Source organism: Melospiza georgiana, chromosome 15, assembly GCF_028018845.1.
Source record: "Melospiza georgiana isolate bMelGeo1 chromosome 15, bMelGeo1.pri, whole genome shotgun sequence".
Classification (NCBI taxonomy): domain Eukaryota; kingdom Metazoa; phylum Chordata; class Aves; order Passeriformes; family Passerellidae; genus Melospiza; species Melospiza georgiana.
Genome location: NC_080444.1, coordinates 204,987 through 223,379, shown reverse-complemented (window position 1 = coordinate 223,379; position 18,393 = coordinate 204,987). Strand labels below are relative to the sequence as shown.

Below are 18,393 nucleotides of genomic sequence, written 5' to 3'. Positions count from 1 at the left end.
GGCTTTTGAATAGATTCCCCAAATGATTCTTTGGTCTGTGGATGGGATGACTGAGCTTGTGGCTTCTTTTTGGCTTTGTTGTGAAGGCTCTTATTTCAGTTTCTTACCTGGTGCTGGCTCTGCCTTGATTGAGCTGTGTGTCTGCAGCCACACTAAAGATGGCATTTCTGAGAGCCCATATGGCATTTAGGCAGCGTCCTAAAATCAAATTAACCAGTGCGGAAAAGTTACAGTCCAACACATGCACATCAAACATTAGTATATGAAAATGGGGCAAATGTTTTAGTAAGTCTGTTGTTTGCATAAATAGAGAGACCTACCCCATCTGCCTGAAAACCCCAGCAGAAAGGGTAATAACTGTCCAGATACATTAAGTATTCAATGTACATGAATATCTAATTCACTGGTGCCCTCCTCTTCTTGAGTTTTTAGGAAAGATTAGTCCTCCTGCTTACTGCAAGGAACTGGTGTGAGAATTCTTCTGCGTGGAATTTACTGTATATCACCATATTAAAGCAAGTAGCAGTTCCCGTGATACACTAGACATTTCATCTTGACATCCATGACTACCACAGCCAGTGAAAAGTGGGTTTTACCGAGGATGTATTTTGTTTGCTGTAGGTATTGAGTTACTTAGTTGTACCTTATTTTTAATAGCGTTAATCTTACGAAGATTACAGCATGCTGGTGCTCCTGTTGCTTTTTTTCAGGGTTTGACCACTACAACCGTTCTTCGGTCAAAACCAGAGCATGTTACTGGGAAGTGCAAAGGATGCTGAGTCTTGACCATTTGTTGGGAGTACTATCAGAGAACTACTGGGGGAGGTAGCACAGAGGAGGGCTGAGCAAACACTTCTATGCCTGGGCTAATATTTACAGCACCACACTCTGCTCTTTACAGGGCTAGAGACAGACAGCAGACATTCACAGCTAATAGTAACACCTGTGCACTACAGTAATATTAACCTAATGCAAACAACCCAGCAGAAGTTGATGTCTATATTTATGGAAAACCAAATAAAAACCTCCTCCATTTCCTAGCATGAGTGCTAGTGCCCTAAACAGCTCTGGCTGCTCATTGCCAAAGAAGGTTCAGGGCTTTGACATCTATAACAGCTACCCCTAGTTTTGTGTTTCAGTCCCTGGGACACTTGGCCACTTCTGGCTCAGACAGTTTTACTTTTTGTTCCTATGAGTAAAGAATTCTAAACTGCCCTTGTATTTTACCCTCAGTGTGGGTCTCAGCAGGAAGGTCAGAGATGTTTGGGTGTCTGTCTGATTAAGTACAGTCATACAGCTCAATGGGTAGACTATATCTTTCGTGAGAATAACTGTAAGTCATTCTACAGGAAAAGGGAACTAAGAAATTTATGATGATAAAAATTCAGAATGAGCAACAGACATGCTGAACAACATAGCTTCAGTCCAGAGGGACTTTGAGAAACGAAAGAACTGAGTTAACAGATGCCTTATGATGTTTAGGAAGGACCATCGCATTCTGAAACAGGGCACAGCAACCCCATGCATCTTTCCTCGCTGAGGACTGAGTGGATGAGAAGCAGTCCTGCTGGAAGGACCTGGAAGTTGCCATGGATACCAGTAAGATGTGATTGTGAATAAAACAACCCACACACCACACTGTATTAGGAAGAACATGGCCAGAGACTGAAAGAAGTTTTTAATGTCTGCTTAGCAGTGGAGTGGCCACACCTGGATTGCTGTGTGCTGTTTCCTGCCCCTGAAGTTCAAGGGGTATGAGGAGGAACAAGAGAGGGTCCAGTGGAGGGCTACCAAGGTGGTAGCACATGACCTACAAATTGATTATCAGACCTGGGCTTCTTTGAGAGACCATCTACTACCACCCTACAGCTACTTAAAGGTGAGCTGCAAAGGTGATAAACCCAAATGGCAGGTGATACAAGAAATTATGATGGCCATAAATTTCATCTTGGGTTGTTCAGGTTGAGTGATATGAAAAACTTTTTCACTAAGATGTTGGTGCAGTGCTAGAACAGGTTATCTAAAAGACTCTGTACTGACTAGTACAAAGATGTTGGATCAGAAACTCTCTAAGTCCCTTTTCACCAACTAGTTAAGGCAATGGTTAGTGTGCACATGCTTGGATGACAGAAGCAATTTAAGGCGTGAGCAGCTCAGAAGAAAAATTATTTGTAAAAAAGGAAAGCAAAAATACTTTTTTAAGAGAAGAAAGGAGGAGTACCTTGTAACAGCGCTGCTCTACTACCTTAAGTCTAAATTTTTTCAGAGGCAAGAACGTAGACAAAATAAGTAGTTTTAATAGTCCATTACGCTGTATTTTGATCCAAAGACATTTAGTGATGCACTGTGAGCCCATTTTTCTGATCCATGATATCCATGATGCATCTCTCCTTGTCTCAAGTGAAGCTTAATTAGCTTGTAGGACAGTGGATCTGGCAGAGGCAAGACAGACTCAGGACTTAGGGGTCATAGCTGTTCAATGTAGTGAGAAAAATAATGTCATGGTTTGGGAAGGGTATTTCTCAATTTAGTTCTCCCACTAAAACTTTGCTGATTGCTCCCCTGCCTTCCTTCAATTGGAAGAACAAAATGCAAAGATCATGGGTGGAGATAAGAAACAGGAATGAGATAAGGAATAGTAACAGCAACAATATTAATAACAAAAGATATAAGACAAAGAAATTATTTGCACAGAAAGTCCAACAATACTCATTGGCTCTTCCCAACCATGCTTTCCCCCACCAGAAGGAACCCCTTCTCCTCAGAAGTGAGAGTTCCTTTCTCTGCCCCCAGCAATGATTTGAGGCTGTATCAAATATATTAGGGTATTGGCCATGCCCACTCTCACTGATCTATGCCAAAACCAGAACAGGAACCAAATCAAAGATTTTATTTCCTGTAGGCTTGGAAGGCACTTAAACAGGTATTAAAGCAATCAAGCTAAAGAACATGGATTAGATTATTTCTTCTCATTTCAGCAGCAGTCCTGAAGCTGCTTTCCACAGTGAAATGGACTGGACTTCTATTCATTCAAGCCATGAGACAGGAGACTCATAGCTTCATTAGGCCACAAAGATCAGTGATGCCACTCTGCTGACACCTTCACTGCCTTTCAGTGCTGTGGAACACAGAACATGAACCAGTAGGTTCTTATTTTAATCACTCTTGTAGGTTCTTATTTTAATCACTCCTGTAAATTTTCTCCTCTTTGCTTGTGAGAGAGATGGGCACATGGCAGGGCAGCAGCACAGGGGCTGTTTACTTTACATCTTATCGGCAGCATTATGTGCTTTAGAGACTACCAGGAAAGACTGAGGTACAAGCTGCTCCTACTGAGTCAACATATGCCCAGGCAGCCAGGAGGGCCAGCCATGTCCTGGGGTGCATCAAGCAAAACATTGCCAGCCAGTCAAGGGAGGTGATTGTCCTGCTTTACTGTGCACTGGTGCAACCCCACCTTGAGTATTGTGTGCAGTTTTGGGCACCACAATATTAAGAAGACATTAAGCTACTAGAGACTATCCAAAGGAGGCCACGAGGGTAGAGAAGAGACCAGAGGGGAAGCTTATGAGGTACAGCTCAGGTCACTTGGTTTGTGACCAGGAGGAGACTGAGGGGAGACCTCATTGCAGTCTTCAACGTTCTTATGAGTGGAAGTAGAGGGGCAGCTGCCAATCACTTCACTCTCGTGACCAGTGACAGGATTTGAAGAAAAGGCGTGGAGCTGAGTCATGGAGGTTTAGGTTGGGTATCAGGGAAAATTTTTTCACCCAAAGAGCAGTTGAGCACTGGTACAGGCTCCCCAGGACAGTGGTCACAGCGCCAATCACCTGAGTTCAAGAAGTGTTTGAACAGTTTGCAGGCACATCACGGGATCCTTGGCATGTCCTGTGCAGGGCCAGGAGTTGGACTTGATGATTGTGATGGGTCTCTTCCAACTAAGCAAATGCTATTATTCTATGATTCTGATACATACAGGACTTTGGACCACTGCACAGAGTAGCTGTACCCAGATAGATGAGGCTTTCTTCACTAATTTTGCCCCTGGCAACAGGGTTTCTAGGACTTCCAATTTCTTCATCTGTCCTCAGGAAAATCCTCTCTTGCTTCCTATTCCTTCTGTTTTTTTAAAGCATCCAACAAAGTACTTGCCTGAAGAGCTATCAGCAAGAGTGTTGACAGCTGAGGAGGATACCTGAATGCACTCAGGGAGATTTTAACTGAGGTTTTTTATACAGACATGAAGGTCAGCCAGCAAAAATGTAAAGGGAAACTCTCTGGGCCATAGGCAATTGTGCTCCAGGAAACTAGGGCTGCTTCAGTAATGTGTTAGAAGGCTTGCCTCTGAGGTTTGGCATGCAAGCCAAATGGATAACACGACCCAGTTTTTTTTTAGTAGCCACATATAGCACAGACTCTGAATTAATTCTTGACAAACTGTTGGAAACAAGTAGTAGTCTCACAGATTGCCACAAACAACTTACATGCACCAGATTATTTTTTAATTACAGGCAAATTAATGAATTAATATTCCTTAGCCTATCCTCTTGTCTCTTTCCACACAGGTGAGTTTTTGCCTCTTCCAGGTGGGATCAGAGCCACTCTTCATGGTTTTGTCACTATTTCAACCAGTTCATGAAATAACCCGAGATATTTAAGGGTCATCTAACCCAGTGGGCCTTGAAACACATTTTTCTAAGCACTCTATCTTTGCCAAACATACTTACCTTGCTATTGTTAAACTGCTCTAGTGAGTGTCAGCACAGGCAGCCAGCAGTCAGGAGAGCCACAAACCCATGGCTAAACCCCAAAGAGTAATTTATTTCCCTTCCTTTGCTAACTGGGGAATTCCCACAGCAAACCCTTAGCAGAGGCATACAAGGGAAGACATAGGCACCATTAAACTGGGGTCATGCCAGAGGACCATTGGAGTGTTCACCTCTGTTTAGTAAGGATTATTTCCAGCTTCGTGTTTACAATCCTCCTCTACAGATCGTCATCTGCTTTTAACCCATTTGTTCCAACACAGTTGCTAGCTGGCAGTTCCAATTATCACGTTGCTTTTTGTCCACCGAATTCCAACACAGAACACACAGATCTGTTAAAACATACCATGGTTTATCTGAATGGAATGTGGGAGGTATTTCAAAAAGGATCGTGTGAACGTAGATCAACTGTATGAACTTCACATCAGGTACCAGGAATGTTTGTGTAATAAATAGCTTTAATTTGTTCTTCAAGAAACTGCACAGAACTTGCTTGGTAACGTCCTTGTCGTGATTTATGTAGTGGATTCTCAGGATGAGCGGATATTGCAGCGCTGATCCACTCCGAGAAGCGCAGGAGACCCGGCTGCAACAGTGGCAAAACAGAAGCAGGACCGATTTGAATGACTCCCTATTTTTCTCATGCACAGAGAGCTTTCTAGGAAGACCTGCAGCTACATCCCAGGATCCACCTCCCAGCTTTTTGCAAGCACCCTCCTGGTCCACTCCCTGCAGCCCCAGCCGGCCCGAAGCCGGCTGTGAGCCGGGAGTACCGAACGAGCCCGGAAGGGCCCGGCCCGGCCCCGCTCCCCTCGCACGCCCACAGTCAGCGGACAGGAAGCGGAAGCGCGCAGCGCCTCGGTGGCGGCGATGCCGCTCGCGTGGGCCCCGCCGCGTCTTTCCGGTTCCGCCGCAGCGGCGCGGGCGGCGAGTGACGGGTCCCGGGTCCTTCCGCGGCGCCGAGGGCGGCGCGGCCCCGCCCGGCCCATGGACCGGCACAAAGTGAAGCGGCAGCGTCTGGACCGGATCTGTGAAGGTGAGGCGGGGCGGGCGCCTCTCGGCAGCTGCGGCAGCAGCGGGCGGTGGGCAGCGGCACCTGCCCCCACGGGGACCCGCTGCGCGCTTGTGGAGCTGAGCGTCCGCCTGGCCGGGGGCGAGCAGGGCCTCGCCGCACGCGGAGGCACTGCCTACGGCCTTCTGGGAAGGGCCGGATGCTATTGACTGTCGGAGGTTCTGTGGACGTACAAGTTCTGCTCACTTAAGTGGGAAATATTATCTGGGCATGCTGGGATGGAGGGCGGGCCGGTCACAGGGGAGGAGGTATGAAGCGACTTTGTCACTCGTTTCAGGAGCCAGGAGTAAGACGGCATGCTGCTGAGCAGATCACCTCTCATATATTATTATTGATAATGCATGCTTTATTTTCCTTCATCTAAGTGGTGGTTGTGCTTTTTTTCTCAGCGTCTTTTCCCTGTGTTTTGTCTTCATGTTTTTTGGTTTGCCTAATCTGTTCCTAAATGCTATTAGCAACTTGTTGGACTAGCAGATGAGGGTTCCAGAATTCTTGTCTGTTATGTAATCACTCCTGCTGACTTTCTTAATAGGCATACGGCCTCCTATTGTGAATGGCCCAATGCCAGCACGGCCACTGGTTGCACTCCTGGATGGACGAGATTGCACTGTGGAGATGCCCATCTTGAAGGACGTTGCTACAGTGGCATTTTGTGATGCTCAGTCAACTCAGGAAATCCATGAAAAGGTGGGCAAGAAGATGTGCAAGATTCAGAAGTAGAGCTTTGCCTCTTAGTTAATCAAACCAGATATTGATTTGGACTGGTTTTTGTTATAGGTGCTGAATGAGGCAGTGGGAGCTCTGATGTACCACACCATTACCCTTTCTCGTCAGGATCTGGAGAAATTCAAAGCCCTCAGGGTCATTGTGCGTATTGGCAGTGGCTATGACAATGTTGACATCAAATCCGCTGCAGAACTAGGTATGATGACACTGTTAGGTATCTGTTGTGATCAGAACTGAATGTGAAATTGAACACTGAACATCTTTTTGTGCTTTATGAGTTGACTGCGTTTAAAAACTTCTATGTACAAAGATTTGGAGCTGCTCAGTATCAGGTATCTTTAGGAAGCTGACCAATAGAGGGGCTGATAGGTGGCTTAAAAGAAAGATTCTCAGTTTTCAGAGTGCTCTGCTATTGATGTTGGTGTCTTTGTTGTTGTTTGGGATTCAAGAATCTGAATATGATGTCTAGCTAACTTTTAGTGAGGTGACTTTGGTCTTTTTGTGACCCCTGAGCAAACTGCTGTCTGAAAAAAGCTGCTTGCAAATGCTGATGCCGGATAAACTCATTGTAAATGCTTCATGAGTTTTCTTCTTAATTTTGCATATGCAAATAGATTCTGATATAAAACTTTATTAGTTATCCCTTTGGAATCCTAGCCATGTGAAAAGTGTCTGAATCAGGTGACAGGATGATGTTATTTACTAAACAGATGGTAGTGAGACTTCTGGACCTTTTAGTCTCATAGGTGAGATGTGTCACTCAAGTATCCTTCCTCTTCTTTTTTGAGTTTTACAGGTGCAAGGGATTCTAAAGCTTCCTTAATGTAATGCAGGTCTTGTTAAGGTTAAATCAAATACAGGTATTAGTATATAAAATTGAAATAGGCAAGCATTGCAATTTTCAGATCTGTAAGAACAGGTGAATTTCTTATAAATAAAGAGTGTGTATTGGGCTAGTGCTTGAATTAGGTCAAAAGAACCTTTTCATTTGGATGATTCAAAGGAATAGTCTTAAGAGTTCCTGTCAAGGTCCTTGGCTTTCATCCAGCCATATTTGTGCTGAATTTGGAACCTAACCTAGTCTTAATGCTTCTCTACTTAAGGTCACCATCCATGTCTTTGATTCATTCAGATTCAAAGATTTCCCTTTTCCTCCACTGCGCACTCATTAATCCAAGGTGAAATGAGTCAAAATTCCTTCACCGTCAGACCGTTGCTTGCCACTTTTGCTGTGGAGTGACAGTGCAATGACCCTTACATGTGGCCAGATTTGCTTTTTAATGGGCAATTAATGGTTGTTTTCATGCTTAGCCAGGCCTTTTAATTCATTCAGAGGTAAGATACTGTTCCTTGTGTGTTCTGAATCTTCAGACCAAAGGGCTGTTGTCTGTGTTTGTTTATTACATTTAGGTATGATACTGTATGTTAACACAATCTTTGTCTGGCTGTGTAACAGATGAATGCATGGGGCTTGTCTAGAGGTGAATGAGATGACAACCAGTGAGATTAAGAGAAATTGGTGTTTTCTATCACCCCTGCTCATGTCCTCTGAGTTGTCTGTGTGGCATTATGGCAAAATTGGAAATAGTTTGATAGAGAACAACAGTCGGATATCTGGGGTTGTCTGTGGCCATTGCGCTCCTAATTCTCATGGGAAAGCATGGTCTGAGTTTAGCCAAATGTTTCCTCTGACTAGGCTTACAAAACAATGATGCCTTCAACCATTGCCTAGATTTAGTTTCCAGTTTTTAGCTAGGTGGTGGACTTTTGAACTTTTGAGGTAGAAGAGTTGCCTTGGTTTGGCAAGTGATTAGGGTTATATTTGGGAATAGACCATTTTTCCATCTAATTATTTGTATTTCTTCGGTGGTTTGTCAAACGAAGGATAGCAGGAATGAAATTTTATGTTTCCAGCCTCCCCCCTCCTATTTTTTTTTTCATAGATTGTATCAGAATCTGGTTGAAGTTCTGAGCAGAGTTCCATCTTTCCTTTTTCTGATAGTAATTTATGTTTCTAGGACTTCAATTCTGTTTGCATTACTAATTTACTTGATAGTTGTAGCCATGGGTTTTATGGTCCTTGTGTTTGTATGTTATTCTAGAGTGGGAGTGTTATGTGTTGCTATTTTTAAGCTTGACTTCAAGTGGATTTAGAGAAGCTCCTGGGACTTCTGTCTGCATTTACTTAGTTAGTTACTTATTGTTGCTCCTGGGGAGGCTGATGAGTGAGCATCTGGACCATGAGGCACGAGGAGCTCAGCCATTTGTCTCAATTCTTCTACAGAATGCCTGTTAATTTGTCAGGAGTATCTGTGGAAGGAGTGCATCTTTTTGAATGCAGGTCTTTTAAAACAGTTAGTTGCATGTATCACTTGTATGGCCCAGTTTTCTCATTTCAGCTTTTTTGTTTTACTGCTGAGTGTGATAATCAAATACATATTTATAAAGAAGGAATGGTATTTCCTGGGGGAAATCCTGGGGGATTGAAAGGATGGCTGGTCATCTGTGTTGTAGTAGAATGAGGTTCTGAAATGAATCCTGTGTTTCTTGAGTTCTGGAGTGCTCAGTTATCTTTTGGCATTTGTGCTTAAAGAGCTTTATGTTGATTTAGGATTGTGATGCTAAAAATCTTATATGACCTCTATGGCTTTGCAGGCATTGCCGTTTGCAACATCCCTTCCTCCTCAGTAGAGGAGACTGCTGACTCTACCCTCTGCCACATCTTGAACCTCTATCGCCGTGTTACTTGGCTACATCAGGCTCTGCGGGAAGGGAATCGAGCCTCAAGCGTAGAACAGATTCGAGAGGTAGCTGGAGGTGCTGTGCGTATCCGTGGGGAGACTTTGGGCATCATTGGACTCGGTAAGTGATGGGAATTGTTAGACTGAAAAGAGAACTGTGAACGTTTTTGGGAAGCTAAGAGTCACATACTGAGAAAAGTGATAATTCTACAACTGTTCTTTGTGAAACATACTGACTCCTAAGGAATGCTAGTGCCCTGTTCTGGATATCTTCAAGATCTGGGTATATGTCAGGGGATTGGTTACTCTTTTTTTGATTCCAGATGATTAGAAGAATTGGAACATTTATACAGCTCTTCTCAGTGACTGTTACCCTCTGTGCTAAGTACTATATCAGTAGCAAAACTGCCTGAAAGGTGGCTACCAATTCCTTCTCCAAGTTCTTGTAGCCAGATTATTATCTCTGTCTCAGAGTCTAGATTTGGTTTGAAAACAGAACTGCTTCTTGACTACGTTCTGGCTATTGCATGGGGAGGAACTAGAATTAGTTACATAGGAGCAGCACTGAATAGCCTCCTCTGGATCCCTATGGCAATCCTAGGGGTTTCCAGGGCTGCAGTACCTTGGCCCCTGGTAGTAAACTTCAGTGTAGGCTCCCAGTCTACCCCAGTATCTTGTCTTTAAAGTTTGTTTTACCTTTCCTTGATGATTGTGGGTTTTCTTTTGTGAAGGCCGAGTTGGACAGGCAGTGGCTCTGCGAGCCAAGTCCTTTGGCTTCAACGTGATTTTCTATGATCCCTATCTGCCGGATGGAGTGGAGCGATCCTTGGGTTTACAACGAGTAGGAACCCTGCAGGATCTACTAATGCACAGCGATTGCATCACATTGCACTGCAGCCTGAATGAACATAACCATCACCTCATCAATGACTTCACTATTAAACAGGTGCAGCAGGAGCTTGATTTCCCCCACAGAGCACTGTGGAAATGAATGCAAACCAAAACTGCTGCTTTCACAGAGGCTGAGAGCGTGTGAATCCTGCTGCCTCTGTTGTGTGCCTCCTGCTGCCTTTGGAGGCTGGGAGCGTGTGGATCTGGGTGCCTGTGCTTTGTGCCGTATAGAATTTTATGTTAAGAGAAGAATAGGATTGGCTCTTCTTGCAAAGTAGTTTCCTTTATAAAAAATATTTTAGGTGATTCCATAATTTCAAATTATCTTTAAAATAATTTACTGCACTGGTTAGAGATAGATGTGGCATGGCTGGGACTGTGTACATTGTTTTACAGCTAAGCAGTCTATGAATGCTTTCCAGTAGTATTATGAGAGACATTTGGACATTGTAGTCCAGTTTTGTGTAGCTGGATACTTGAGTCATGGTTCCTGTCTTTATTTTTTTTTTTTAATGTAGTAGGATGAATATGGAGTGCAGAACTTGAGAGTTCCACTTTTGCCCTTGTTGTCTTATGGTTTTGTTTGTTGATTTTTAGAGCAAATTTCTCAAGCATTGCTTGCAGGCATTTCCCCTGTGGGAAGCTTTGCAGTGAAAGCACTCCTAGTTCCTCCAGACCTCATCTAGTCACTGCAGACTCCTGCTCATTTCCAGTAGATTTCCCAAGATTCACTTAGCTTCCATGAAAAGTCTCATTCTCAATGCATGTACTATTTTTCTTCTTTCAGATGCGTCAGGGCTGCTTCTTAGTCAACACAGCCCGGGGAGGGCTGGTAGATGAGAAAGCCTTAGCACAAGCCTTGAAAGAGGGGAGAATCAGAGGAACAGCATTGGATGTGCATGAGTCTGAGCCTTTCAGGTAATGTTGTACCTGCATGCCTGCTGCTATCTGGTGGTTCACCTAAACTGGATGGTTCTTCTGGCGGTTTGGTGGGTTTGGGTTTTTTGGGGTTTTTGTTGTTATTTGGCTTACAGATGGGGTTATCACTTCTGGAAAAAAACCTTCTTCTTCCCCCCAGTTTTGCTCAGGGGCCGTTAAAAGATGCACCCAATGTTATCTGCACCCCTCACACTGCTTGGTACAGTGAACAGGCTTCCATTGAATCCAGAGAAGATGCAGCTAAAGAGATCCGTAGAGCTATTACAGGTAATGAAGATTTGCAGCTGCTGCTAAATTTTGTTAGTTCACTGCAAGGATTATGCTGATTGCTCTGAAAACTTAGACTCATTAAGTGGTTTATGGGACTGGAGTGTAAGTTGATAATTGTATCTTTGGCTTCTGAGAATTCTTGTACCTAGTGCCAGAGTGGCTCTTTCCCTGGGAAAGCCTTTTTACCCACATCTTCCAAATCCTTTGCAATAATTCCTTTGACAGTTTTACTGTATGTTTTTTTCCTTGAGTAGTACATGTTGTCTCTTGAAAAAGGTGAGGCTTGACAGTTGCAGTTTGTGGCAATAATTTTTACCTGATCATAGAAGTGGGAGGAAAAGATCAGTTTCTTGCCATCTCCAGACACCAGATGATTAGAGGAGAGTCTCATGTATCCAGTGTGTCCTGTGGAAGTGGATGAAAAGATTTTGCGCTTTTCCTTTCTACTTTCCTTTGTAAATGCTGCCGGGAACAAGTCTCTCCTACCTGTTTTCTGGGGTTTTTTTGTCATTCTTGATGCCTTTGCAGGTCATATACCTGACGCTTTGAGAAACTGTGTTAATAAGGAGTACTTGCTGTTAGCAGCTCAGTGGTCCAATATTGATCCTGCAACTGTCCACCCAGAACTCAATGGAGCTGCAGCTTACAGGTGAGATACATAGGTTATCCAAGCATATCTTCCTGCTGAAGTAGGCCAGGGCTTTTGAGAACTGCTTGTACCTGCAAACAGGTATGTCTCTGTTCCTATACACTCTATATGAGTTCTTTCCTGAAACTTAACAGCAGCACTTCTAAAGGTGTACGAGTATTTAACACGTACTTGGTCATATTGAGTTCCAGCTGCATATTGGTCAATATTTCCAAATCCTTGGAAGACATGCCCAAGAGATACCTTAATATAAGAAAGCCTGCTGAATGTCCTAAAAAAGGTCTGCAGCTCTACATTAGAAGTTGTGCATAGCATTAGGGCTATATAAAAACAAAGCACAGTTCTTACATGTAGCCCAGATACAGGCTATTACTGAGTCACTGTTCCAGTGGATTTGTTCAGTAGTCTAAACAGAGTGCATTTGAGTTTATCTGCTACAAACCTGTAAAGTGATTGTGGACGGGTTGCTTCCCTTCTGTTTGTCTCCCATCTGCAAAGGTAGGAAATATATTTTCCTTCCTTCTATGAGAGATCTAGAGAAGTTGAAATGTATTTATGGAGAGAGCATAGGGAAGCAGAATGGAAGTGATGGAAGAATAGTTAATTAGCAATTCATGACTGTCACTCTCCTATTTTTCATCTTGCATCTAGCTGTTTTATCAGTTCAGCCTCTTACTTTTTCTGTCTTGGAGCCCAGTGAAGGATAACTGCAGCTTACACTCTTCCTGCTGATGGGGAGGGAATTCCTAGGCCTCCAGGTGCCTTCATAGAGTGCCTCACAATATTTTCAACTGGAGATAAATTTTGTATCTGTTTTCAAATGCTTAGTATGTGACCTCAGACTGTCTGGGTCTGTCTGCAAACAGGTGTCATTTGGCATTAGGATACCACTGCTTCTCCTCAGCTCTGGAGACTTTTCCTGTGTTCTATCTCAGAGCGTTTCTGTTAGAAAGAGGGATTTGTTTTCAGCACGTCTGAGGGCATAGCTCCTTTTCCTTCGAATAACTCTGTTGGACAAGCTTGTAATTTCTATGTTTTTGTTGGTTTTAGGTTTCCTCCAGGAGTAGTGGGAGTAGCCAACCCTGGGCTACCAGAACCACCAGTAGTGGAAGGGATTGTAGCTCATGGGATCCCTCCTGTTTCTCACTCTGCACCACGTACTCCTTCCCCAGGAGAGACAAGCAAACTGGATGCAGACAGAGAGATTCCTGCTGACCAATAGCAGCATGTTTCTCTCCTCTCCTTTGGCAGCAGAAAAAAGTAGGAGGGCATCTCCTCCTAGGACCTTTTTAACACCCTACAGACACTGTTTCCTGTTCACATGGGACAGGAGAATGCATTTCCTTGCCGACAGACTTTAGCTCTTGCCTTTATTTTGTAACCTTTTAGTTATAATTTCTTGATGAATCTTTCTCCTTCTCTGGGGCATGGCAGCAGTGACCTTGCCTCCCATTGGCTTAATGAATCAGTTCTCCCATGTATGTGCTTCAGTTGTCTGTGACAGGGAACTGTCTTTGTGTGCTTGAAAATGGAAGTGAAGCCACCTGATCAGGGATGGTCCTTGGTGGTTCAAACTTAAGTGCACACTTTTCAGTTGTGATTTGTAGCTTAAATTTAATTTGGCAGAACCTCTTTTAAGTGTAGCCATGGGGAATATTAGAAAAAATATTAGTGAATTGGAGAAGTTGTGATTATTGTCGTCATTATGCCCTTATAAAAGGCAGCCAGGCTAAGCTCTCTGTGTTACTTTGCTTGTTTTAATTAACATTTCCTGTGAGAACAGGCATAGCGCAGGCACTGTTAATGCTTGACCATACACAGTTTTCTCTATGCAGTTCTAGGCCTGAAGTTAAAAGTAGCACTGTCAAAGCCAGCCTTTTAAATAGTTTGGAAGGGATTAAAATGTCATCAAATGTATTTTGTTGGCAACCATGTTTGTGAGGTTTCAGAATTTTTCACCCTGGAGTCTATAAGTTGGAGAAGGTAAGAAAATGCTGAAATAGGAAAAGCATGCACTGAGAGACAGCAAGTAGCAATAATGTGCAGCTGCAGTTGCAGGTTCTTCACACAAAGTACCTCATAGTCTATGGCAGTGTTTATCCACAAGGGGTCCATCACACTAGAATTCTAAGCTTTAAGATACAGATTTTTTTTTCTTTTTGCATAATTGCATCAGCTAGAAGTAACATCCCACTTGTCTGTGCTGGTGGAGAAGGCAGCTTTTAACAGTCAGGAAAAAGTTTATCACCCAGAAGGTGGCTAACCATTGGAATAGACTCCCCAAGGAGGCTAGCACAACACCAAGCCTATTTGAGTTCAAGAAGTGTTTGGACAATGCTTGTTGGTACATTGTGGGATTCTTGGGGTGTCTTGTGCAAGGCCAGGAGATGGACTCCATGATCCTGATGGCTCCCTTCCAACTCAGCATAGTCTACAATTTTGTGATATACTCATCTCTATAGCAGGGCAGGGCAGCAGGGCAACGCAAGACAGCTGTTTGTTTTACATGAATAGGCTTTGTGATACTAAAAGGAGAATTAATACTTGCATTTTTCACCTGAAGCCAAGGCAGGATTTTTGCTGGCAAGTCTTCTCCATTTCACAAATGACTGAATATGAATCGCTTCTTTAAGGGGTGTGGAGTCTTCAGCAAAGAGGTTCCACAGAAGAATATTTTTCTTTAATTTCACATCTTCCTTTAATTTAATCTTGTTACACTTCAGTTATAGTCTTTCCATGCACAAGATGTAACAATATCTGATTGATTTGTTTATGTTGTTTGGATATATTAAAGTAGGTGCTGTATGGGAGGCATACCCTTTGTGTGGGTTTCTCTGCCTCCCTTGATTATTCTCTCTGTTGTGTGTCTGTGACTGGAAGATGAACAGATGGGAACAGACTGGTGAAAGAACTTGAAGTATGGACAAAATCTTCTGTTTAGGCTGTTTAGTTTAGGAAGGTAAGGAAAGCTTTCAGAATAACCAAGTTCTCAGATTTTTTTTTTCTGGTTTAATTTTGTTTTTCCAATACTGCCTTCTCTATAGTGGCTTACTACTAATACAGTGATTCATTCCTTTCTCCTCCCCTTCTCCACTCCTCTCAGAAATTCAAGAAAGGAAAATAGTCAAGAAGTAAACTTGAGGTGTTTTCTTAAAAATTTTACACTTGAGCTGTTTAGTATTAGTGAGATAATACTAGTTTTCTAGTGCTGAGTATCTTTTTTTGATAAGGTATTTGTCTCAGTGAAGATTCTTTGCTTCTATGTTTTTGTGGATGATTCTGATTCTACTTCAAATTCATATACCTCCTTGGCTGCTCAGGTCTAGCAGATCAGACTGAGACTGGTGGTAGGCATGAGTTACAGGAGAACTTTTTCTGAACAAAAGCCTGGAGCTCAGAAGCCCGTTGATTGCAGGCGTACCTAAAATAACCATCTGCACTCTCCTGAATTCTCTAATCTCTAGGAAATTCAGATTTCATAAGCTGCTGGCTCAGAAAGATCTTCTGACAGGCAGCTGTGGAAAAGTTTTCAGAGAGCTCATCTTCTATTACCACATTAGGGAAGCAGTCTGTCAATAACTACTCTTTATTTGCTGCTGAAAATTCCTGCCCTGCTTAGGGGTTCAGGACTGAGATTATTTTGTGGTAAGGGGCTTCTAGTTACGAGCTTTGAGGATCAGAGTACATTGACCTTGTCTTTTCTAGAGCACAATGCAAGATAGATTTATTTTTTTAGAAGAGGCAATTTATTTTTTTTCTTTGTTACTGCAAGTATCTCTATAGAAAGTCAAATAACTGAGCAGAGAAAGAGTAGAAAAATTTCATTTGGGGGAAACATGAGTTTCTCAGTTCATATTTTTGGTGGCTAGATACACTAGTGACTAGTAAGCATAGGAATTAAATGATTGATGATGTAAGAAATATTTCCAGTTATGGGTACCAAGGAGTTGAAGCTGACAGCATTGATAGTGGCTTGTTCTATCCAACACAATGTACACTTGTTATTGGATATGACAGTAATTTTTCTCTTGGTTAAAGCCACAGCAGAAAATGTTGAGGTAAAAATGAACAGAACCCTTGTCTTGTCCTCAAAGAAGGACTCTCTTTGCATTTATAGGATTACTCTGCTTGTGTGCTGTTTGTACCTCTGCTGACAGCCTGAACCTATTATCACAGACAAAGGCTGTTCTGAATGGATAGCTCAAAGAAAAATTTACTGGTACTAACGCATCCTGAGATCTTCTTTCCCCGAGTGCCAAGTACTTTGTCAGCACTCTTTGTTGTGTGATACACTGAACTTGCAGCTCCCCCTTCCAAGCTTAGTGCAGTATACAGAAATGGAGTGACTTTTTTTTTTTAATGCCTTCTTTCAGAACTACTGCAGAGCTTTAATCCCAAAGAACAGGAGTCTCCCAGGGTGAGGCAGGCGTTCCCTAGCCGCACTAATCTGCTTACAGGAGGTGCTCACACTATCCCAAGGTACATTCTGTTTGTCAGGGTCACTGCTGCTGACCAGCTTTTTTTATAGAGGACTCAGAGTTTCAGAAATATATTTTTGTAGACAATGATTAAACTGTGAAACATTGAAATAAAGCATGTAAACAAAAAATTACAGCACTGTCCTCTGTACAGATGTTTTCCTCACTTCAGTTCTCTCCTGGCTCATTAGAAAATGTTTGATTACTGATCTTGGATATATTTTAATAAAGTTCTCCAAAGAACATGGCTGCTGTCTATGGAAGGGGTAGCCTTAGATACAGTATTGAAAAGGAGGGTTGAAAACCTGTACAGGTGAGTGTCCGCATCTCAAATTATTTAAATTCCACAAAATCGGTCCCTGGATCAGCCACTCTGGAAAGTTACTTTCTTTGTATGCTGTAGCATTTACCATCACTCAAGGCTGTGCAGGTGGCAGTCTGGAGAAGAAGCCATGTTCAGTGCCTAAGGGACACCTTTGGATGTAGGGTGCTGGTTACTTACCTGATTTCTCACAAGCTGAAATTGTGATATCTGTTTTGCAGCTATTTAAGTATGTAGTTTAGCAGCAGTAGCTGTCTTTACCCTTTCACAGTAAAGCAGTATTTAACGCACAGCTTATGAAACTATTTTTTCTAACTTGTAGTAGAGGTTGGTGCAACAGAATTAGCATAGAAAAGTTGTTAGGTATTTTTTAAATTGAATTTAATTCACATTTTATGACTTATGCTGTCTGGGTCAATTATTAATGACACTTAGGACACCCCTAGAACTGCTGAATTTTATCACGGTTGGCCCACCTGGTGCTGTATGCCATTGGAATATTCAGCACCATGCTTGGGAGATGGGAAATGCTGGTCTGCTTTATTACAGTAATGGGAGTCTGAACTGGTGGAATGGGAAGGGGCATAGGGGCACTTGGAGTCTTTCACATGGTGGTACTATTTGTCGTGCACAGCTGATAATATTACTGTTTCAGTAAAGAAACTTAAGACATGAGGACAAAGACTGGTCTTCAAAGAATGTAGCAGATCTTGGATTTACCATGGCACTCACTTAGATGTAAGACATAATGGCTCTGCTACCATTCAGTAATGTTTCATGTAAGTACTGTACTTAAAAAGAAAAACAGGGGAGGGGAGTTAGTAAATTTAATGGTGTGTAGCAAATCAAAACTCAGAGATGCTGTACAGCACAGGAGGAGAGCACGGAGTGCTAGTGCCACTGATACTTTGAAGTTTTGTGTAGTTGTTCAATTGGTATTAGGCATTGCCTTACCCATGTTCCAGTCAGTACATTGTATCCCTTTAACTAGAAAGTAACAAAGAGGAAATGTCATCCGCTTGAAACAACTGGGCACAATCATTAGAATAAATGGAAGTGAAAGCAAGCAAGTTGTCTTTGCTGTTGCTAATTCAGTGTCAAATGGGACTCTGCCAGAGTGAAGAAACAATATGTGCGAAAGAGCAACCTACTTTCACAAGAGTATCCTTGTGCTGGTATGGAGTATAGCATCTGCTCCTCATTACAGTTCCTAGCACTGCTACTGTGCCTTTACTGCAAAAGCAGAAACACATACTATAAGATGATTAAGTATTTTGTGGTTCATGTTGAAAAGGGGCAGGTTTAGGACATTGAGCTGTGCTACATGATAACGGTTCAGATTTATGAGCTAATCATGACAGCTGAATTCATTCACCTTCTGATTTTGTATCTTAATTGCTTCCTAAATGCACCTGCTTTCCAAAATCTGCCTCACTGGAAAGTGAAGCACCCCAATCTGTGCGGTGCTGCCGGTCCTCTGGGGCCAGCAGCAGTTACTCATGCTATCTGTGGGATCCTGCCTGAGACGCGGGCAGTGGT

General features: G+C 42.8%; 1 protein-coding gene across 1 annotated transcript; it reads left to right on the top strand.

The window, feature by feature from the left end:
* The first annotated feature begins 5,687 nt into the window (after nucleotides 1-5,687).
* On the top strand, nucleotides 5,688-17,913 carry LOC131089730 (C-terminal-binding protein 2). Its single transcript, XM_058034609.1, has 9 exons — nucleotides 5,688-5,802; nucleotides 6,371-6,525; nucleotides 6,616-6,760; nucleotides 9,220-9,426; nucleotides 10,037-10,251; nucleotides 10,984-11,114; nucleotides 11,275-11,402; nucleotides 11,934-12,054; nucleotides 13,105-17,913. Exons 1-9 carry the CDS (start codon nucleotides 5,754-5,756, stop codon nucleotides 13,274-13,276), a joined length of 1,323 nt encoding a protein of 440 aa, XP_057890592.1. The 5' UTR covers nucleotides 5,688-5,753; the 3' UTR covers nucleotides 13,277-17,913.
* Nucleotides 17,914-18,393: the final 480 nt, after the last annotated feature.